This window comes from Danio aesculapii, chromosome 3 (genome assembly GCF_903798145.1).
Source record: "Danio aesculapii chromosome 3, fDanAes4.1, whole genome shotgun sequence".
Lineage (NCBI taxonomy): Eukaryota > Metazoa > Chordata > Actinopteri > Cypriniformes > Danionidae > Danio > Danio aesculapii.
The window spans coordinates 13,381,435-13,405,581 of NC_079437.1; the positions used below are offsets into that span (position 1 = coordinate 13,381,435).

General features: G+C 34.4%; 1 protein-coding gene across 6 annotated transcripts in view; it reads left to right on the forward strand.

Annotated features, from left to right (window-relative positions):
* nfixb (nuclear factor I/Xb) overlaps nt 1-24,147 on the forward strand; it is a 276,181-nt gene that overhangs the window by 213,713 nt on the left and 38,321 nt on the right. For 5 of the 6 annotated variants that reach the window (XM_056453178.1, XM_056453179.1, XM_056453181.1 and 2 more), the window contains 5 exons: nt 3,463-3,525; nt 8,137-8,211; nt 10,112-10,223; nt 16,181-16,308; nt 20,523-20,597. In XM_056453178.1, the coding sequence (XP_056309153.1) occupies nt 3,463-3,525; nt 8,137-8,211; nt 10,112-10,223; nt 16,181-16,308; nt 20,523-20,597 (453 nt within the window). Of the gene's footprint in view, nt 1-3,462; nt 3,526-8,136; nt 8,212-10,111; nt 10,224-12,603; nt 12,640-16,180; nt 16,309-20,522; nt 20,598-24,147 lie in introns of all 6 variants that reach the window. The other variant, XM_056453183.1, reaches the window with a different exon arrangement.

A 24,147-nucleotide genomic window follows, 5' to 3' on the forward strand; every position in this document is an offset into this window, starting at 1 on the left:
CATATAATTGGTATATTACAATGCAAAATTACATATAATTGGTATTACAATGCAATATTACATATTATTGGTATATTACAATACAAAACTATATAATATTGGCATATTACAATACAATATTACATATAATTGGTATATTACAATGCAATATTACATATAATTGGTAAATTACTTTACAATATTACATATAATTGGTAAATTACTTTACAACATTACATGTAATATGTATATTACTTTACAGTATTACATATAATTGACATTGGTATAATCATGAAAACACTCTAATATCTGGAACTTGTATATATTTGTTTTTAGAATTTATGCGTGTATACAGTGTATATATGTATGTATATATACTGTAGTCAATGTTTTAGTTTTCAAAAATGTCCTAGGACAAGAATGGGTGATGTTAGGGTGTTAGGACAACTTTGAGAAGTTGATGATCCATTTCAAATGTTGACTACTGTATTTAATAGATATTGCGCATCATTTATTCAACCATTTACTATGGCAGTATTATAGTTTTGTTGTCGATTTGGGACATGGCATCTTAGTAACTCATTTATTTTAAGATATTTTACCACATAATCATATTTTCAGGGTGATGTGGAGCTGAAGCCACTTTTAAATATATTATTATTAAATGTTGTACTACCATAATTTTACAACCAGTGTAGTTTGTGTAATGACTGGGTTGATCAAAGCACATTTCCTGAAGTTTTTATGAGCAAATATAACATTAAGAATAGGAGAATGCTAATTAACCAACAGTCACACCTCACAACATAGGCTACATGCGAATCTGCGAACACAAAGCGCTGGCAGTCCATATTCTCCCCCCTCAATTAGCATTTAGCACAAGTAGCTGAAAATAACCTTCATTTGCGAGGCTTTTAGCGTATCGCGTGTTGGTGGAGAGGTTTTTCTCTCTGTGAGAGGAGTGTGTCTGTGTGTGGGTGCTTTTGTAAGCTAGCTGGAATGCTCTGGTACCGCCAATGCTAAGATGGCTGCCAAGCGCTAAGATGGCTGCCAGGACTCCATACAACAACAGCAGCAAGCGGACGAGGGGGTGCGAGAGAGAAAAAAAGAAGAGGCTGTCGCATTCGTTGTTTCTTTTTTGTCTCTTCAAAATATACAGCTTTGGTTGTAAAGCCACATTCTGTTGATGCACATAATTAGTGGTGCGTGCTAAGGCTAAACATTGCTACTGCTATTCTCCAGTCATCTTTGAGCCATATCTCCATATCTCCGTTGGACTTGACCACCCAGAACTGACCACCCTAAAAACATGCGTGCTGTATGATGGGCTGAAATATTTCTCAGTGCTCAGACTGACATAAAGGCCAAACTAACTATGTGACGTCCTTCTGAAGGGCTATAGTTAGCTGAAACCTCGGTGCATATAGAAAAAAGAGGTTAAAGCGAGACTCGGCCAATTCAAACAGCCGCAGGGGTCTGGTCTCTCTCCAAGATCACTATATTTTCTGAGATAAAAAGCCTACGGAGACATTGTCCAAACAACCCGATGGCTGCACACCAGCTTTTGTCTGCATCTCATGAGCTGTATGGCAGAGTTGGGTTTCACCAGGATGTATATTTTGCAGATTTATGGACTAGATTTCAGATTAGCAGCACAACTTGAAGCTTAAAATCGGACAATGGTGTGTTTCCTTTGTTTTGGTTGTGTTTTTACTCACAAATGGAGAATAAAAAAAGACTTACCAAGTCTAGTTGTTGTTTTTTATTTGTTTTTATCACTCCTGAGGTCTGTTGCCAGACTAAAGGTTTGTATTTCATGATTGAAAATGGTTCTGTGTATATAAAAGCAGAACATAATCTCTATTTATTAAACTAAGCAATACTAGCTTTCAAAATCAGTTTGATTTATATATTTTCTGAGATAAAAAGCCTACGAAGACATTGTCCAAACAACCCAATGGCTGCACTCCAGCTTTTGTCTGCATCTCATGAGCTGTATGGCAGAGTTGGGTTTCACCAGGATGTATATTTTGCAGATTTATGGACTAGATTTCAGATTAGCAGCACAACTTGAAGCTTAAAATCGGACAATGGTGTGTTTCCTTTGTTTTGGTTGTGTTTTTACTCACAAATGGAGAATAAAAAAAGACTTACCAAGTCTAGTTGTTGTTTTTTATTTGTTTTTATCACTCCTGAGGTCTGTTGCCAGACTAAAGGTTTGTATTTCATGATTGAAAATGGTTCTGTGTATATAAAAGCAGAACATAATCTCTATTTATTAAACTAAGCAATACTAGCTTTCAAAATCAGTTTGATTTATATATTTTCTGAGATAAAAAGCCTACGAAGACATTGTCCAAACAACCCAATGGCTGCACTCCAGCTTTTGTCTGCATCTCATGAGCTGTATGGCAGAGTTGGGTTTCACCAGGATGTATATTTTGCAGATTTATGGACTAGATTTCAGATTAGCAGCACAACTTGAAGCTTAAAATTGAACAATAGTGTGTTTCCTTTGTTTCGGTTGTGTTTTTACTTAAAAAAAATTACTGACCAAGTCTAGTTGTTGTTTTTTATTTGTTTTATCACTCCTGAGGTCTGTTGACAGACTAGGATTGTATTTCATGATTGAAATTGTGTATATAAAATATTAGAACATAATCCTAATTTATTAAACTAGGCAATGCTAGCTTTCAAAATCCATGTAGTTTGATTTACAGTAATATTAAATTTTTTATCAAAAGTGTTTATTGCATACATTGTTTTATAACCATAAACAAAACAAAAAGTAATAATAATGTGTGTTAACAAACCTAATATACAGTACTTTTCAAAAAGTTCTTGAATAAACAGAATAAATGATGTTGTTTTAAACGTTCATTAATCAAAGAATTCAGAAATAAAATGTATTATGGCTTCCACAATGATGATTAAGCCGCACAATGTTTTCATCCTTGAAAATAGTTTGCAATGTCCCTTGAGCAGCAAATTATCATACTGGATTATAATAGCATCATGTGACTTGCTGAAAATTCGGCCTTGCATCACTAAATAAATGACATCACTTAAAATCTATTCAAGTAGACAACAGTTATTTTAAATCATAATAATATTTCACAATAATACAGTCTTTTCTGCAGCCTTAATGAGCTTAAGAGATTTACATAAACAGTAAAAAAATGACCCCAAGCTTTTGAACACAAGTGTTTAACAAGTTAAATTCTAACTAACAATAAGACAGAACAGCCGACTTCATGGATCAAGGTCCAGATTTTGCCTGAATATAATGTAAATGATCCAGAACTGGAGCACATTTTGCATGTCTCATTTCCAGCTGTGTCGTCTCAGCGCTACAGTGAATATGTGCTGGCAGAGAATATTGCGAATGTTCTACATCTGCTAATTGATTCAGGCACCTTTGGACTGAACCCAGCCGTCCCATGTTTAATCTGCTCTCTCTCTCTCTTTCTCTCTGCTCTGCAGAATCTGGACAATCGGATAACTCCAACCAGCAAGGAGAAGCAGACATCAAGCCTCCGCCCAATGGTGGGTCTTAAATCAATGAAAATCTCACACACTGATAACATCTAAACACTATTCAGCATGGGAGCTTAAAGGAAGAGTTCACTCAAAACTAAAAATTTGATCATCATTTACTCCCACATGTTCCAAATCTGCTTGACTAATAACACTTGAACACAAAAGAAGAAACTTTGAAGAATGTTGGAAACCTGTAACCGTTGACTTCCATAGTGTTTGTTTTTCCTGCTATGAACGTCTAACATGATTCAACTTTCTTCAAAATATCTTCTTTCGTGTTCAACAAGGTTTGAAACCACTTGAATATTGAAATTATATTGTTTGAATATTGATTCTAAAGGCCCCAGTACTCTTGCAGTTCAGTTGTATCCTTTATTTACTGGTTTAAAAAAGGTGTTTCATGGTATAATGTTTGGGAACATCCCAAGTTTAATTTTGGTGTTGAAAAACTCTTGGGAAAAAAAGAGCAGCAAACAAACTTTTTGCCATGATTTTGGTCAAAATAATGTCACATCAGTTCATTTTTCGATTTTACTTTTAAGTTTTTCCAGACCTGAATTAAAAATAGAATAACACTTGAGTTTAAGTGCCAATTCTCACTGATAACTCGTGACTTATTAGCTGCCTATTAATAGATTGGCTGTTGTAAAGTACACATTCTGCATGATCTTTCTACATCCTTAAGGCTAGATGATACATAAACCCATCTACTACCTTAATAAATATTAATAAGCAGCATATTAACAGTTCATTGAGGCACTTTATAGTTAATGGTTTGCTAATAGTGATAATTATACCTTAAAATAAAGTGTGACCAAAAATAGTTCTTAATATGAAAACTCTACCAAACAACTGGCTTTGATCATCCCAAAATCGGTCTCCTGCAAGCCGTTTCTTCAAATTCTGTACAAACTATTAGAAGCTGATTGATCAGGTGAAGAATAATATATGGTAATTTATTTGACACCTACTTTAATATCATTTTTTAGAACTAGAATTAGAACTTTAGAACTTTAGAATTAGAATAGAACTTTAGAATTAGAATTTTTTAGAAGTATTAACACACTAACAGCAGAGTTCTCCCAAAAATTCAAAGTTTGGTCATTATTTACTCACCCTTTATTCATTCCAAACCTGATTTTTTTTTCTTCCGTTGAACACACAAAGAAGATATCTGGAAGAAAGCTGAAAACCTGTAACCATTGACATCCATTTGTTTTTCTTATAATGGAAGTCAATGGTTACAACCGCCTATTATTAATATATTGGCTCTTGTAAAGTACACATTCTGCATGATTTATTCTACATCCCTAAGGCTAGATGATACCTAAATCTATCTGCTACCATATAAATATTAATAACACTTCAGAATTTTTTCCAGTGACAGTTCACTTAAACTCAAAGTTTGGTCATCATTTATTAACCCTTTATTCGTTCAAAACCTGTCTGACTTTCTTCTGTTGAACACAAAAGGAAGATACTTTGAAGAACGCTGAAAACCTGTAACCATTGACTTCCATTTGTTTTTCCTATTATAAAAGCCAATGGTTACCAGTTTTAAACTTTCTTCAGAATATCTGTGTGTGTGTGTGTTCAACAAAATAAAGAAACTCATAGCGGTTTTGGACACACTAGTAAATAGCGAGTAAACTTTTTCAAGTAGCACGATTCATCTAAACTCAATATAATCACATGTGAAACGAGTGTGAGTGTTCGAAACGGCCTGATGGAATCTCACACGCTGTTTTCCACTCCGCCTGCCAGTCAGCGGATCAATCTGTGCATGCAAATACGGGCCGTTTGATAGCATAAGCAAGTTCTATTTACATTAATAACGTCACACACACTCCCGATTCTCGCTCGAAACGCTAAAAAAGAAAGCCATTTCCATCTGAGTTTATTATAGTAAAGTGTTGCTAGGCCGGCTGTGACGGTGAATGGCGGAACGCTCATTAATCACTCTCTGATTGGCTGATGGGAACCACATGGCTGCGGCGCGGGCGACACTGAGCTCATGCGCCGGCCTCGCTGCGGTTAACCCACACACACACACACACACACACACACACACACACACACACACACACACACACACATGCTGACCTCAGCCAGCACTACAGATGGGTGTGGAAGCATGGCTCATTCACCCGTTTTGCCACACAAAAGTACATATTGAAAGCCCATATGCACAGCGAAAAAAGGATGTATATTTGTATTCAGCGTCTGACACACACACTTCAGCTGAGCACACACTCTTAACTGTGACATAAAGCATTTTTAGTGTCCTCATTAAGTTTAAGCTGAGATTGGAGCACCGGGTTGGAGTTTAACCATAAGTACAGGGTAGCCTGTTATTCCTGCGAGACGGAGAGCATATGCCAGTCGATGGCTGTAATTATATGCTCCCGGCCTTTTTATGACAATCAAGCCCAGTTTATTTTGTGTGTGTGCGTGTGTTTCACAGGTGCAGATGAGTAAATACAGGACTCTGTATGAATGAGGATGCCCAAACCATTTAAAAAGGAACATTTGTATCCGTTTCTGACAATAATGTTTGGTGCATTTAAACAAAACTTAATTATTAAACAGTTATATTAGTTAAAATAAGAGTTTGCTCACCGAACATCTTTAGGTATAGACATTTAATATATTAAAATTCAAAAGAGTTATTGCAAAAACAAATTTCAAACTACTAATTTTCAATAAAATGTCTTATTTTTTATGTTTCTCTTGATTTTTACTCTGTATTCAAATTTGATTTAATATCAATTAATATTAACATTAATATTTTTATGTTTTTTTTGTTAGATTAGTTCCAGCTTTGACAGTTTTTGTGAATCTCATCATCTCTTATTGAAATATGAAGTTGTTCTTATCATGTAATGGCTTTATGCATATTGATCTTGCCATGAAATCGCCATAAGTTGCTGATGTGGCAATAAATAAGTAAATAAAGTTCCAGTTTTGGCTTCAGTTCTGGCTAATCTAATGTATATGCACAATTGTATTATTGTAAAGCATGCTACAGTGTAATAAATACGAATTTAAAAGAGATCTGTGAGGGGATCTGGGTTGGGGTGACGAGTAATGCAGGTTATTACAAGTTACAAGTAATGCAGGTTAGATAATAATATAACTTTTCTAAGTAATGAGTAAAGTAACGCATTACTTAAAAAAATTAAGAAATAATATTTGAGTTACTTTTCAAAAAATGTAACGCGAGTTAGGCATGGGCTGGTATAAGATTCTGACTGTATGATAACCTTGGATAAAAATATCACAGTTTCACGGTATTCACAATATTTTGGAGCAGTAAACATGTTAGGCTAAATAATTCAAATAAATAATTGACTCCTGCTGTCTTCATTAGTTTTAAAATGGCATCTGTGGATATCTTTTCTGCTAGAGGTACTGTTGTCCTGAAACAAATCTTACACATACCTTGTGAACGGTATTACAGAAAATTTTGGCAGTTTCAATACCTTGATTTTTCCAAACTGCGGTATACCTTGAAAACGGTTATCGTCCCATGTCTAATGCGAGTTACTTTTTTGTTTAATTAATTCGCTTTTAAAAAGTAAATTTACAAACAATAATGCGTACATTATTTTGAACACATGGAAGAAAAGGAATTGTACAGTACATGAAAAAAAGTGTGAAACAAATTGTAGTTCACTTGTAAGACAAAAAGCACAAAAGCAGCAAACACATTGCTTTAAACCTTCATTGATCTGTGGGTATGTAGAGCTCTGGGCTCAGAAGATAGCATTATCCCACATTATTAGTTTTCTGTGTGTGTGTTATTTTTTTAAGGTAAATAAAGGTGTAGGTTATATTGTTCATTGCAGAGCTCCTCTAAAGGAAAGGAATGCAAAAGTAACTCAAAAGGAACGTAACTCATAGTAACTCATAGTAACTCACGTGGTAGGTTACCTGAATCTTTGCGCGCAGAAATCCGCAGATTTCTATTTATCTACTTGTATCTATCTATTTACTTGTGTAAAAATGTGTAAATTTATATTTATTCAATTTTCAAAATAATTTCAGTAATATTATTGACTAATATTCATAGAATTTATTTACGTTTGTATTTTATTTTATTGTATATTTATTTATATGCGTTTGTAAAGTAATATTTTCTGTCTTTTAGTAGCTATGTATTACTTTAGTAACCTGTATTATATGAGAGACTTGCTTTGTTTACCAAATAAGTGGATTTAGATGGATTTGCATTGTAAACATGAAATAAAAGTTAAAAAGTTACTTCATATATTAAGTTTTTAGTTACTATAATTCAAAAATCATTGCAAAATTCTTAGCAGAAATAGCAAAGAATGTCCGCAGATACTGTCTGGCCCTAGTCATTACTTACCATAAAAAGTAACTAAGTGACTCAACTAGTTACTTTTTAGGAGAGTAACTCAATATTGTAATAAATGACTTTTAAAAAGTTTCAAAGTTGCGTAAAGTTTCAAAAGTAACTTTCCGCAACACTAGTGAGAGGTTGTACTCATTTGTTTTTTTGGCACTATATTGTTTTTTTGTTTGTTTGTTTTTGCAGCATAATTTGTCAGTCATGTTTTTTCTCATTTCTTATCTCTCTCTGGTTTTCTGCAGGGCACTTGAGTTTCCAGGACTGCTTCGTGACGTCAGGTGTGTGGAACGTGGCAGAGCTGGTCCGTGTGTCACAGAGTAAGCCACATAAGCAGCGACTTTCTGAAATTTCACCACGTTATTAGAATGTATTATTATTATTATTGCTAAAATAAATCATCATAACTGTAAAAAACATAAAAATAGTAAGATAACTGAAAATGTGTTCATGTATCACACTCACACTACAGGTCAAATGTAAACAATCTCTTTTGTTCACTAATGGTGAGTTCAGACTGCATGATTTTAACCCCGATAATGACTCGCCAACAGGTTTTGTGAAATCACAGTCAAATGCCTGAAATCACAGGCAAATCGGTGCTCGTTCACATGAGAAACAATCACACAGTGTGAACTATCAAAGACGGGATCTGAGAGAATTGGAGATGAGTCTGCAAAATTATGGCATGTGAAATGTGTTCTGATTGAAAATAATATTGGCGATTACCTACAGCCAATGAGAGAGCAGCATCCACTAGTATGGGTATCTGCAGGCCAGCGGGAGTTCTTTTCTGTCTATTTGAACTCAAGAAATAGAGGAAAAACTAGTGTAAATTTGTCAGGAGCACCCGTGTCTGTTTGATGTGTCATCTGAGCAATACCATAACTGAGTTGAAAAAGACAAAAAATTGAAGAGAAATAGCTAATTCCCTTCAAAAGCCAGGTGAGAAAAATAAGTACATTTCTACCCCACTAAAGGCTTCTTTCTCCTTATGTAGGCTAGTTAATAAAGGCTACTATGTGACCTTGCGTTGTTTCCATGTTACTTCTCGCGTGTTTGGTTGTGGGACGTAGTTTGTGGACCACGACAAAGTTGTTAGCAATTCTTCCTATAGTAAAGTCATGCAGTGTGAAATGCCCTGTCGCTGATCCATCTTGCAGTGACAAGAACACTAGCCCAGATAGTCATGCAGTGTGAAAACTGTGATGCGACTACTTTAAAAATCATGCAGAAAATCACAAACTCTGCATCGTGGGAAAAAAATGATTTCACTTAATTCTTTCTGTAGCATTTCTGAATCGATTCTGTTTTCAATTTATATGGTAAAAGTGCGAGCCTGCATGGAAGTGTGCTAAAAACCGAAGAATAATTAGCTATGATTGTATGCTGCATTTTATTTGGACAAAGATGGACAAACCAAATGATTTATTTTGCATTCCTGCCAAACCACAAATCGAAACCCCGAATCATAACAGATGTATCGCTGTGGTTCTTATTCACTGTTTCGAACGGCTTTAGAATCACTACAAAATGTGGAAAATTAATGGGATCATGGACTACAGCAGAGTCATGCAGTCTGTATATGTCACTTCCGGCTTGTGTTCTGCAAATGAAAGTGAAAGTGTTGTCTGAACTAAAAGCAATTTGAAAAGCTCATTTTGGACAACTGTAAATCATTTTGGAATTGAATCATGATTTCTTAAATAAGATTCAATCGCGATCTCCCTAAAGGTTTCCACCACTACTGTTCAATGAGGCTACATTCATTTATTCAAAAAATACAAACTTTAATATTGTGAAATATGACAAAGGAAAAACCTGAAAACTATGATTCAAACATGCTGATTTGAGGCTCAAGACATTTTTATTATTATCAATGATGTTTTGCTGCTTCATTTTTGTGGAAACTGATGAATATATTTGATGAATAATAAGATTCACATTTATTTAAAATAGAAATCTGAAATTTACATTATGAATATCTTTTTTGTCACTTTTGGTGTATAATAATAAAACATAAATGTATAATAAATGTATAAAGAAATAAGAGCAAGCAAAAAGAAAAATGCTTTTACTGTATGTGCTCATGTCATTTGAGAATCTTCAGTGTTTCTGTGATTTTTACTGTATATCTGGCATTAAAGAAAGCTGTCATGTGAACAGTGATGCATGATGGGGTTTATTAATCTGACTTCTCTTTGTATGTATCTAATTTAGCACCAGTTGCCACCGCAACCGGACCCAACTTCTCTCTGGCCGACCTTGACAGTCCAGGATACTACAACATTAACCTGGGTCGCCGCTCCATTACGTCCACGCCATCCACCAGGTACACACACACACTTTTCATTCTGAGTGCCAGGTACATTCAAATTGTTCAAAAATGGAAACGTCCATGCTAAAATATTAGATTTATTCAGATGAATTAGCTCTGTTCAATGTAGCGATTGCTGATCTTTAGTAAATAAAATGCAATAATAATATATTTACAGTTGTTTAAACTTTAACACAGTTTATTTGCTGTTTTTTTATTTTAAAAAAGTATTTATTTGTACATTTTTTGTAACCGAATTTGACTCCTAAATTTCATCAAAAGGATTTTGTTAAAAAAAAACTAGATTTTGTAACTTAATAAAATACTATTTTAAATTCATCTTGAATAATTTTGCATATGAATTGTCACAATAATCATCTAGGGTTGGGATTAATGATCATACTTTATTTTAAGGTTCAATTCTTAGCTATTGAAGGGATATTTTAACCAAAAGAGAAAATTCTGTCATCATTTACTCACATTTCGATTGTCACAAATCTGTTGTATTTTTCTGTTGAACACAATAGAAGATATTTTAAAGTATGTTGGAAACCAGTAACCATTGACTTCCATTGTCACGGTCTCAGGAAGGATGAGGGAGCGAGGACTCGAGTGCAACAGAAGATGATTTATTAATAATTAAAATAAAACAAAAGGACAACAAAAACCACCCCGAGGTGGAAAAACATAACTAGAACACAAACAGGAAAACAAACTTTGCTGGGCTGGCAAGACATGACTGGAGCAGGAACACAGGGGAAGTAATGGCGATGAACTGGCACAGGACATCAGACGAGGAGAATATTACAGATATAATTAACAAACAAACAGATGAACATAATAAAATAATAATGGGTTAACAAGGAGGGTTTAAGGAGGGTTTGACTAGACACAAATAAGCACCCCACGCCATGTGCTCACATACAGTAAAACGAGACTAGAACATGCAGCCAATGAGAGAACTCATTAACCCTGTGTTCACATACACATGACACTAAAGCTGTGGTCACACTAAATTCTGTAGTACGGCACTGTGAAAAGGGGCGGGATTAAACAAGATAATTAGACATTTTAAAAAGCGAGCAATTGGTCCATATTTTAAATTTCTGTCTAGAGAAGTCATGTTTTGATCCTTGATTGGTCTCACGCAGACAAGTGATGCAATTTCACAGGTCAGAGTTCACCAAGCTTGAACTTTCCAACCAAGCGAACTGCGAAACTTGTTGCACGAGCTTGCATTTCCTGTCTGACACATTCACATGTGTATAAATGGAAGTCTATGGGGAGAAAAGTGCAGTGTGACCGCAGCTTTAAGCACACAGCCAAAATGTAAACACCAGGCCACATGCTTTAACAACATCAACACAAACAGAACACAAGATACGGGTACACAATAAATAAAAACTCACTGTGCACTCGTGTCATCCCAGAAACCGAAACCAACTAGACTGAGACGCTGAGAATGAAACACCACGCTGCACACAGAACAAACACAAACACCAGGACGAGAGCACACATCACAAACACGCCCAGACCATCACTCCCATACACTGACGCACGCGACGGTGCTCATACAAAATACACAATGACAAAAAATGAGTGCTCGACCCGAGAAAACTCAAGCCGAGAACAACACACAAGACATAACAGGACTAGTGTCAGGAGTCTGCCACCAAAACAAGAATTAACAAGACCGAAGTGGCAGAATTCTGACATCCATACAGTAGTATTTGTTTTTTATACCATGGAAGTCAATGGTTACCAGTTTCTAACATTCTTCAAAATATCTTCTTTTGTGTTCAACATAAGAAAAAGCTCATAAAGGATCGTAAACACTTGAGGGAGTGTAAATAATGAGTGAACTAGTCCTTTAACAAACCATTTGTCACTTTTGCCTCAATAAACTCATAATTTTCTGCTTGTTATTAAGGCATTAAGCATGTAGAATAAGATCATGCAGAATATAAACTTTAAAGTCAAATAAACAGCCAATATCATAATAATGAGCAGTAAGCCACTAGTTAATAGTGAGAATTGCTGCTTAAACTAAAGTGTTGCCAGATATTAAAAAAATAGATATTGCTTAGGAATTACAGAGCAAAATGTTGTATTTCTGTGGCATTTATGCCCCAAGCTCGGGTCCATCTCTAACTCTATACTAACAGATTCTTGCATGTCTTAATCAGCTTCACAAGCAAGTCTGTCTCCGGGTCGGTAGTTTAATGCATGCTAGTAGCACTCACCTGCCTTGTGCTTTCCTCTTTGTACGTAAATATTTCTGTCAATCTTCTATTCTTCCTCTCACCTTTGTCCATATCATTTTTGTCTCTTTACCTTTTCTCTTCTGCTGTCCCCTTCTCTCTCTTGTCTTTCCGCCATGTTTCAAACGCTGCAGGACTGAGATGGAGTTGTATGCCAGTCTCCCGCGGAGGTATTTCTTGTCGTCTAATTCACTTCCTGGATAGTCTGATTCACTTTCTGTTGTCTGATTCACTTTGAACTGTGCTGTCTTATGTGTTTTTCTTTACTAAGACAACCTGTAATCTGCATTCAGTGATGATTTTGGGTGGACTATATATCTATATTTTAATTGTGATTGTAGCGTATGCATTTTTTGAGTTAAATAAACAATAATTAATTATATTTAAATAAGTTTGCACCATTAATGTTCAGGAATTTGATGTTTCTAAAAAAATATGGTTTTATTAGCTTGTTTTGACAACAACATTGTGCATTTGAAAGTGAGAACAATCTTATCTTCAAAAATGTTGTTACACAACTTGTGAATTTAGCATATAAACTACACTGAATGGTGTACATTTCCTGTACCGTAGAAAGTCTGCACTCAATAATTTATAAAAATAAATCACAGAAGCATTTCGGCTGCGTGCCTTCATCAATGCAATGATTCCTTAAAGCTGCGGTCACACTGGGCTTTTCCTCCCATAAACTTCCATTCATACGCACGCGAATGGAAACGGAAACGCAAGGTCATGTGTCAAGTTTCGCTGGTCGCTGCGGTGCAAAGTTCAACCTTGGTGAACTCTGACCTGCGAAATCGCATCACTTGACTGCGTGAGACCAATCGAGGATCAAAACATGACCTCTCTGGACAGAAATTCAAAACATGGAGCAAATCGCTGGCTTTTTAATGTCTAATCATCTTGTTTAATCCCGCCCCTTTTCGCTGAGCCGCACGACAGAATTTCGCACACACAAAGCCCAGTGTGACCGCAGCTTAACTCTTGCTGCTTAAATACTCAGTTGTTTCAGGTGTTCACGATCAATTGAGTTACAGGTCTAGTTGATCTCATTGGTTTTAATTACAATCAAAATGTCATACATCAATATATATATCTTGATGTATGATGTGTGTGTATATGAAGAGTTCAGATGCAAAAACCTCTAAATCCATCAGACCTCTTTTCTTGTAAATGATCATTTTCTATCAGGCTCCTCTGATAAGGTTCAGAAGTTTCATTTTATAGTTAATGAAAATGTTATTAGCTAGTAAATCCTTTTTTTTCAAAAATGTCACTTCAGACAGTTCTTTGTTTTTTTGACAAGGTAAATTTTCTTTGGCATCAAAACCAGCTAAATCCACCAGCGCTTTTTATGCAAAACCCTCTAAATCCACCTATTGGAACAAGACATGAAATGAAAATGAAGATGCCATTAGAAATTATTTTACCAAACATAAAACACATTACACAAACCACCTGAAATTTAAAATATATAAATCTGTCAAGTAAGTGGCGGTTCATTCCGCTGTGATTAACCAGGGAAAAAGCTGAAGGAAAATGAATAAATGAAATCTGTAAAGTAAGTGCATTAATCAGTAGCATTAAAACTGACATTAATTAAATCTGAACAATCTGCTGTCATTTCTGATATATGGGATTTAGATTTAAAATGGAAACATTGCAAGCATTGTAAGCTAAGCTTGGTATATTGAAATAATGTAGTGTAAAACATTATGAAACATCAATATCTGAGCATTGTCCATTGATATAAAAAGCTTATCAGGCATTATGAAGTAATATAAATAATGTATAGTTTTCTACATTGTATTTATCTTTTAAAAAATAGCTTAAATTAGCTAATAAAACACAAGGTAGGCCTACTGGGTAAAAAGGGGATGTCTCTCAGACAATTTTAGAAGCTGTCATTCATTCATACTTAAGGTCTTGGTCCTTGGTCCCATACTTAAGGTCTTTTGTGAAATGGAGTTGCTGTTTATTGTATAGTAAATCAGACTCATTTAAAGTAGCGTCGCTGCACAAAAACACGTTATGAATGCATGTTACACTTCCGACTGCACATTGTGTTTTCTTTTTCCTATAATGCACAGAGTTTTGATGTAAGAGACGTTTTCATTTGGCATTCACTGACAGTCGGACAGTCTCATCCAGTTCATCAAACTCCGTCTTTTAAAATTAAAAGCGGAATATGTCTCCTCATAAAAGCCGGCGTATGAGTGCGCTGCTACATTGAAAACATATGATTCGGTTCACGCTTCTGATTGGTTCTTGGGATATAGCGGCTTTTGCTGTCAAAACAAACTGTTATTTCTGAATGTGCTGACGCTGCGATTTGGATGATTTGAAGCAAATCTATTTGTTGGTGGTGTAGTACGTGCCTAAAGCATTCACTCAATGTCATTAGCTCATTTTTGGCAGAAGTGGCGTTTAGCGGCTTTTGCATCTAAACTCTACATATATATATATATATATATATATATATATATATATATATATATATATATATATATATATATATATATGATTTATATATAAAATATAAAGCAATATATAGGATTTATATATAAAATATAAAGCAATATATCACACAGATATCATAGTAATATACGTTATAAATGTCCAAACTTTAAAATGATAGATTAAATATAACATGGGCACTTAAACATGGGCACCACAAATAAGGAGAAAATAAGTGCATTTGTGCTGAAAAATGTATATTTATTCATTCATTAAACTAAAAAAAAGTCTTATTAAATCACATCTGAACACAACAGACAGAGTTTGAAGTGCACCAGGCTCTGACTTAGGGCTGGTCGATATGGCAAAAATGCAATCTCGATAATTATTTTCCATGTTGAACTATAACGATAAATATTTCAATTCAAGTTCTTAATGCTTCTAGATTTAAAAGAGTAATCACAAAAATTTTATCACAAATTTATACAATATAGTTTATCTGCCCAGCTCTACTCCAACTCTAAGCAATAGAGTTCGGGAACTTCTACGTCACAGCGAGTTGTGGTCCGCCATGTTTGTGGGCAAACGCAGGAACGCTCAATGTAAACAGATGCAAATCACAAAAGAAAAAAGACTGATTATAGTAATGTCTTTTGAAAAACATCTCACAAACGCTAAGAATAAAATAGACTAACGTGTATATATACTTTTATAAATGCTATTTGTGTGTCTGAGAGGCTGATGATATGCATTCCATAATGTAAGTGTCTCCAGCGGTGAAGTGAAACTGGAGAAGCTGAGCACGAGCGCAAAGGGGGGATCCAAAGTGGATCAAATAAATGAACGAGTTCATTCGTAACTGACAGGGCATCAACGAGCTGCCGCAAATAAACATCTCCATATAAGATTTTCTTAGTTATTTGTAATGTGAACACTTACAGTTTATGGCTGATGAGTGTATATGTATATATTTATATATATATATATATATATATATATATATATATATATATATATATATATATATATATATATATATATATATATATATATATATATATAACCCTCAGAATGCATTGCTTTGCTTACGACACATTCCCGAGCTCTATACCTTGTGATGATCCATTAGAATAGTGGTCAATAGCAATAGCAATAGCAATTCCAGAAGCTTATTTGATGTGAGTGTTTCACAGTGCTCAAAACTGTAATATACATTAAAATAAATTGCTTACCTCTCTCTCTTTGCTCTTTCAGCTCCAACAAGCGTAAATCCATTGACGACAGTGAGATGGAGAGCCCAGTGGACGATGTCTTCTACTCGGGTCGTTCTCCTGCCCCGGGAGCATCTCAGCCCAGCGGCTGGCCCAATGATGTCGATGCAGGTATGATCGCTTTACCCGATTTACTCTGGCTCTTCACACGCTGCATTTGATCTCCGCTCATCTAGACAACTGATGTCCAAACAGTAGAGTTCTTTATATTTATACCAACACTTTGACACTTTATTTATCTTAAAGTCAGTGTGAACCGGACGTGTTGATGTACTTCCAACTGAAATGGAATGTTAATTAGGGGGCGGGGCGCATCATTCCCTCATAGCAAACTCAAGGTAAGAGGGGTGTGGTTAAGAATATTGTGACTGAAGCATCAAACTGACGTCAACAGAAAAGAACTGACACTCTGCAGAAGAAAATGGTCAAACTTTTATTAAAGATTACCAAAACACACCTCTTTTTGTTGCACAGATTAATTGTTTACTTAAAGAATAACTTTGTGCGCTAGCAAAATAAACTCTAGTTATGATTTCACATAAACTTTAAAAATGAAGATTAAAAACTTTAGAAGGTGTAGACATTCAATATTGTCTCTCAAAGACAATTTTTTCCTGTTTGTCATTTACTCGAGCAAAACTGAACTACAATTAATATTCAGAAGTACAACTAATAGACAGATCCAATGGAGACTCATGTTTGAGCTGTGCAGTACAGTGGATATGAGCTGTGTGGAGAGCCAGACTTTTCATTTTGTTCATTAAACTTTTAATCTGTTTTTTTTTTGGTCTTTTGTTTTTGCTGTGCTTTTCCCATCACACTAATATATGCATGTATACAGTTGAAAACCAAATTATTAGCGCTTCTTTTTTCAAATATTTCCCAAGCGCTGATTAAAGGAGCTTTTTTAAATACATTTTTAAACATACACTACCTGATAAAAGTCTTGTCGCCTATCAAAGTTTTAGGAACAACAAATAATAATCCATCCATGCATCTCTGCAGTGACTCAAATCACTTATTAATAAAGTCATCTGGAATGGCAAAGAAAGCGCTCTTGCAGGACTCCCAGAGTTCATCAAGATTCTTTGGATTCATCTTCAGTGCCTCCACCTTCATCTTCCCCTAGAAATGCTCAATAATGTTTACCTCTGGTGACTGGGCTGGCCAATCCTGGAGCACCTTGACCTTCTTTGTTTTCAGGAACTTTGATGTGGAGGCTGATGTATGAGCAGCACTATCCTGCTGAAGAATTTGTTCTCTCCTGAGGTTTGTAATGTAATGGGCAGCACAAACGTCTTGACACCTCAGGCTGGTGATGTTGCCATCCACTCTGCAGATCTCTCGCACACCTCATACTGAATGTAACCCCAAACCCCATGACTTTTCCTTCACCAAGCTTGACTGATTTCTGTGAGAATTTTGGGTCCATGCGGGCTCCAGTAAGTCTTCTGCAGTATTTGTGATGATTGGGATGCAGTTCAACAGATGATTCATCAGAAAAATCTAACTTCTGCCACTCTGATCAACTAGAAGTCAAGTTATTATTTGTTGCTCTTACAACTGAGATCAACGACAAGACTTTTGTCAAGTAGTGTAATAGATTTAATAACTGATTTCTTGCCATAATGACAGTGTCTTTGCCATAATGACAGTACATAATATTTTAATAGTTATTTTTCAAGATGGTAGTATTCAGATTAAAGTGTGATTAATTTGGTTAACTACTTAATTTTGGTTAGTCAGATAAGCCATAATATTGATCTTAGCCATTTTACTTTTTTCCTAATATTTATTTTTTGTATTCCAGCCAAACTAAAGGAAACAAGTCTTCTTCAGAAGAAAACTATAATAGGAAATACTGTCAAACATTTCTTTGCTCTGTTTGCTCTGTTTGCACTGCTAAAAATAATAACATTTTTTGCAGGAGGGCTGATCATTTTGTCAGGCATTCGGTTTGTTAGCTAGAATCATGTAAAAATCCTAGCTCAATAAAAATCATGTACATGTGTTGATCTTGTTTAATTATGGCATTTAATCTGTTCAAATGTTAGATTTTATCATTTACACTAAACATTATGTGTAAGCTTGCGCTGACATAACATTATTACAACTCAAATCAACTCAAAAGAAATGTGAAACATTGTTTACATACAGCATTTCACCATATAAAGGAGATTGTTTAACATATTAGAATATACTTTTTAATTTGAGTTTTTCCTTACATTTTTTTCTCCTTTCCTCTTTGTATTATTGGATTTTATTGCTTTAGATCTTGATTTGTATATTTATTTTTCAGTTTCCTTTTTTTTATTTTAGGTTTTGAATATCAATTGTTAAAATATGTATTGTGGTAACCATCGTGTCTGCCAAAATGTCATGGAATTAAATTTCATTGAAGAAACTTTGTTATATAACAATCTAAATAGCCTCATAACTGTGATCATGTTTGTTGGAACTAATGGTTAACATGATATTTTGTGCGGAAGAGCATGAGCAGAATGTGCGGATAGTTCATTTTAGCTGTTCTGATGTGAGGTTGGTTTTTATTTATTCTATCCATTTTCTCAATAGATTAAAGCAAACATTTCAAATGTTCATGTGCCAATGCCAAAAACACATTTTTATTTCATATAAGCTTCATAATGTGGAAATTTATCAAATAATGACTTGTAAAATGAATATATAAATAAACTCACCGGCCACTTTATTAGGTACACCTGTCCAATTGCTTGTTAATGCAAATTTCTAATCAGCCAATCACATGACAGCAACTCAATGCATTCAGGCATGTAGACATGGTCAAGACGATCTGCTGCAGTTTAAACAGAGCATCAGAATGAGGAAGAAAGGGGATTTAAGTGACTTTGAACGTGGCATGGTTGTTAGTGCCAAACAGGCTGGTCTGAGTATTTCAGAAACTGCTGATCTACTGGGATTTTCACACACAACCATCTCTAGGGTTTACAGGGAATGGTCCAAAAATTAATGGTCCAGTGGCAGTTCTGTGAGCGCAAATGCTTTGTTGATGCCAGAGGTCAAAGGAGAATGGCCAGACAGAGAATGGTCGAGCAGTTAGAAAGGCAACAGTAACTCAAATAAGCACTCGTTACAACAGAGGTATGTAGAAGAGCATCTCTGAACTGATGAGCTACAGCAGCAGAAGACCACACCAGGTGCCACTCCTGTCAGCTAAGAACAGGAAACTGAGGCTACAGTTTACACAGGATCACCAAAATTGGACAATAGAAGATTCAGGTCTGATGAGTCTCGATTTCTGCTGCAACATTCGGATGGAAGGGTCAGAATTTGGCATCAACAACATGAAAGCATGGATCCATTCTGCCTTGTATCTACGGTTCAGGCTGGTGGTGGTGGTGTAATGGCGTGGGGGATATTTTCTTGGCACACTTTGGGCCCATTAGTACCAATTGAGCATCTTGTCAACACAAAAGCCTACCTGACCTTGTCCATCCCTTTATGACCACAGTGCACCCATCTTCTGATGGTTACTTCCAGCAGGATAACGCACCATTGTCATAAAGCGCAAATCATCTCAGACTGGTTTCTCGAACATTACAATGAGTTCACTGTACTTAAATGGCCTCCACAGTCACCAGTTCTCAATGCAACAGAGCACATTTGGGATGTGGTGGAAGGGGAGATTCACATCATGGATGTGCAGCCGACAAATCTGCAGCAACTGCATGACGCTATCATGTCAATATGGACCAAAATCTCTGAGGCATATTTCCAGTACCTTGTTGAATCAATGCCACAAAGGATGAAGGCAAAATGGGACCCAACCTGGTTCTAGTAAGGTGTACCTAATAAAGTGTCCGGTGGGTGTATATAATAATATAATATACATTATAATTAAATAATAAATTTAAACACAAAATAATTTTAATAATATACGTAATATACATAACACCCATGTATATATTATATAAATACAAACTTTTATCTTGGATGCAATGAATCGTTTAAACGATTAATCGTTTTATAGCTCTAGTAGTTTTATCATGCATACCTTTCAATATGGAAATAACAAAAGTCATGTTCATCTCATTCTACCTAGTATTGATCACTCAGATCTCCTGTTCTAGCATGCACAGAAATTATACAAAATGTGACACAGCCAATGCTGTTCTATCAGATGCTCATTGGCCAGTCTTCAGAGTTTAAGCAATGCTTGTCTATGACATCATGATGTTTTTATTTTTTAAGTGTGTACTATAAAGTGCTTAAGATGACTCCCTAAATCTCTTCATCTCTCGTCTCATTGTTAACTGTATTCTCTTCCCTTGTTTGGGTTTTTTCAGTGCAACACCATTTGGCCAGTATGCAGGAGAGGAAGATAAAACACGAATCCGATGGCGTGCAGTTTCCTTACCATGGTTAGACCACATTACCCTCATATTATATTTATAAATATACATTTACTGCTGTATTTACCACACACACACACTTGTGTCTATTATCACTGTCTCTCTCCGCTGCTCTTCTGTCTGGTTTGCTGTTTTCTCAGAGGTGGCGGGGGTGAATGTGCTTTCATTTGGTTTCTGTTTTTCACCAAAAATCCGTCTCTCTGTACGTCATTGCGTGTGTTTCATTCTGCCGCCGGATCCCTGCAGACCCGAGCAGAAGTCCAAACTATGATTTTCATGGCATTACCAAACATAAACACTCGCAAATGTGGCTATTGTGTTTGTGCAGAGCAGCAGGTCTATGCCGATTCTTTTTAACTTAGACTTTTGTGTTTGTTTGTTTCTCCTCCATGCAGGATTTATTCTAATTAATGTGTGTGCATAAAGGGGTTTATGTGCTGTGAGCAATATTTCAGCTGTTTATTCAGTGCGCATATGAGATCTCGGGGCTGTAGGGTTTTGAAACGTGCTCTGCGTGAGTGCAAATATGAGCTCAATTTCGCAGCTCATTGCGTTGTGTAAATTGTTAGAAATGTGATTTGTAACACAACACCACGTGTACTGTATGTCTCGGGTCAGTTTTGGGTTTCTGCTCGATTGTTGTTTGGCAGGTCGACAGTTTTAGATGGTTATGCTAAGCAAGTGAGGGAAGGTTATACTGTAGCTAGCCTCCGGAATAGTCATGAAATTATTATAATGTATTTCAGAATCAAACATATTCCTGCACATTTTGATTAGGTTAAATCATTAGATCAAATTAGGTTATATGATGCATATTTATATACGTTTTTTTAGTATTTATATATTTTTAAAAGTATAAGTATACATATACAAGTATATAAATATTATATAATATATAAATAAGTTTATAAATATTGATTTTTATAGATATCATGATTAATTTTGTACATAAAATGTATTATATTACATTTTGAAATGATTTTATTTACAATTTTTACATTTATGTAAAGTAATAATCTATTTGGTGCTATTTTCTTATGAATGTATATTTTTATATTATATATTTTATAGCATTAATTTTGTATATCTTCAAAATAGTCAATAAATATTAATAATGTATTAAACAATTAATCAATACATGTTTCTTTAGGTTATATATTGTACATTTAAATAATTATATTGTAAATGGTTATTTTGTAGTTAGATTAGATTTGTTTTTATACATTTATGTTGTAATATTACAATTTAAAATTATTTTATTCGCAATATTTGCATTTATCATATGTATATTTACAATAATAATGTATTTTAAAAATGTGTTAGTGTTGGTTATAGTGTTATAATTTTACTAAATTATTAATTCTATTGATGTTTTACATATTTTTCTAAATTTTATTTACATATTTATATTATAAAATACACTTACAATTATTATTATTATTATTATTATTATTATTATTATTAATATTATTATTATTATTATTATTATTAATATTATTATTATTATTAATATTACATGGTGTGTATATATTAGATATTTTATATTATTTTAACAGTTAAAATTCATATTTTAATGTATAATAAATCAATAAAATAAGTTATTTTATTACATTTTAATATGATTTTATTTACTACTTTTGCATTTTTATGTAAAAGAATAATAATAATTAATAATGTATTTGAACATATTTCGTATATTATGAATGTATATTTTATATAAAATGTTGTTATTTTAAGACATTCATTTTATTGTTGTATATTTTCAAAATTAAGTCAGTAAATATTAATGAGATATTAAAAATCAAGCAATGCATGTTTAATTAATGTAAAATAATATTAATAATGTTTTTCAAATAGTTTATTATAAATGTATAGTTTGAATATATTTTAATGCTTTAGTAATTGTATATTTAAAATATATATTTTACTAAATTATATATGCTATTGATGTTTTATACATTTTTTCCATATTTTATATTATAAAATACACTAACAATTATTATTATTAATATTATTATTATTATTATTATTGTTACATGGTATACCTGTGTATGTATATATATATATATATATATATATATATATATATATATATATATATATATACATTACATACAATAGTTATTATGTTGATATAAGAAATATTTTTATATTACTTTAATAATTAAAACTTTATTATATATTAAATATTTGTACATTTTATATACAGTGCATATGTTTTAATAAAAGTATTGCTGCTATTATTATTATTGAGAATGTGGCAGTTAATTGCCAGTCCATACAACAAAATAAATGCCTTATTTATTTATTTATTTATTTATTTTCTCTTTTTGTATCCTTTCTCACTCCCAAAATACATGAAAGCAGATGATTCATGGCGCTGACTTAAATGGCACAGACATTTGAATGCAACTCTATCACCCCCTCAAGTCCACAAAAACAGATTAAGTAGGAACAGCCACTGAAACACAAGAATGCATGCTAAGTGTATGTGTGTGAGAGCGCTTGTGTTCAGGCCCGAGGCTCTGTCTTCATCTAATCACATCACTGCAGCCCACGTCATCATAAACACATCCTCATCTAGAGGAACATGGGTAAATCCCACCAAAAAAAATGCCAGCATGCTCAGGTGCTCTGCGTGTCATGGGAATACACACACACAAACACACACACACACACACACAGTCCAGATGGCTGCTCCATGTGTCGACAGCACTGGGTTACAGGAGACATCTGTTCCGCTGCTGATGGCGATGGTGGCGCTTCGCTCCAAAGGTGATTCACTACCTGAATGAGGCTCTGGCAGAGCAGAGAGGGTGAATCTGGTGTCGCAAACCAGCAGCCATTCATACATGTATTCTTCATCATGCTGCACTCTCCTTCACCTCCATGCACTGTGCTGCTCCGTCTGTCTGTGCATCTGCTTCTGACACTTCTGTTCATGTTGAGAAGATCACACAGGAAATGAATGAAAGAGTGAGTAAATAAATGACTGAATAAATGAGTGTTATATAAATGAGTGAGTGAGTGAATAAAGGAGTGATGGAGGGAATGAATGAGTGGTGAATGAGTGATTGAGTGAATGAATGAGTGATTGTATGAGTAAGTTAGATAATGAATGAATGGATGGATGGATGGATGGATGGATGGATGGATGGATGGATGGATGGATGGATGGGTGAACTAATGAGCGATTGAATGGACGTGTTATAATTTTTTAATGACTGAGTGAATGAATGAATTAGTAGGTGAGTGAACTAATAAGTGAATGTGTAAACTAATGAGTGAATGGATTGAGTAAACTGATGAATGAGTTATATAAATTAATTAATGAGAGATGGAGTGAATGAAAGTAAACAAATGAACGATGAATGAATGAATGATTGAGTTACTGAATGAGTAAATTAATAGGAATAAACGAGTGAATGTATGCATGAGTTAGTTATAGAATGAATGAATGAATGAGTGAACTGATGAGTGAGTTATGTAATTAATTGAGCGAATGAATGAGTGAATACATGAGTTGTATAATTATAGAATAAGTGAACAAACGAATGAT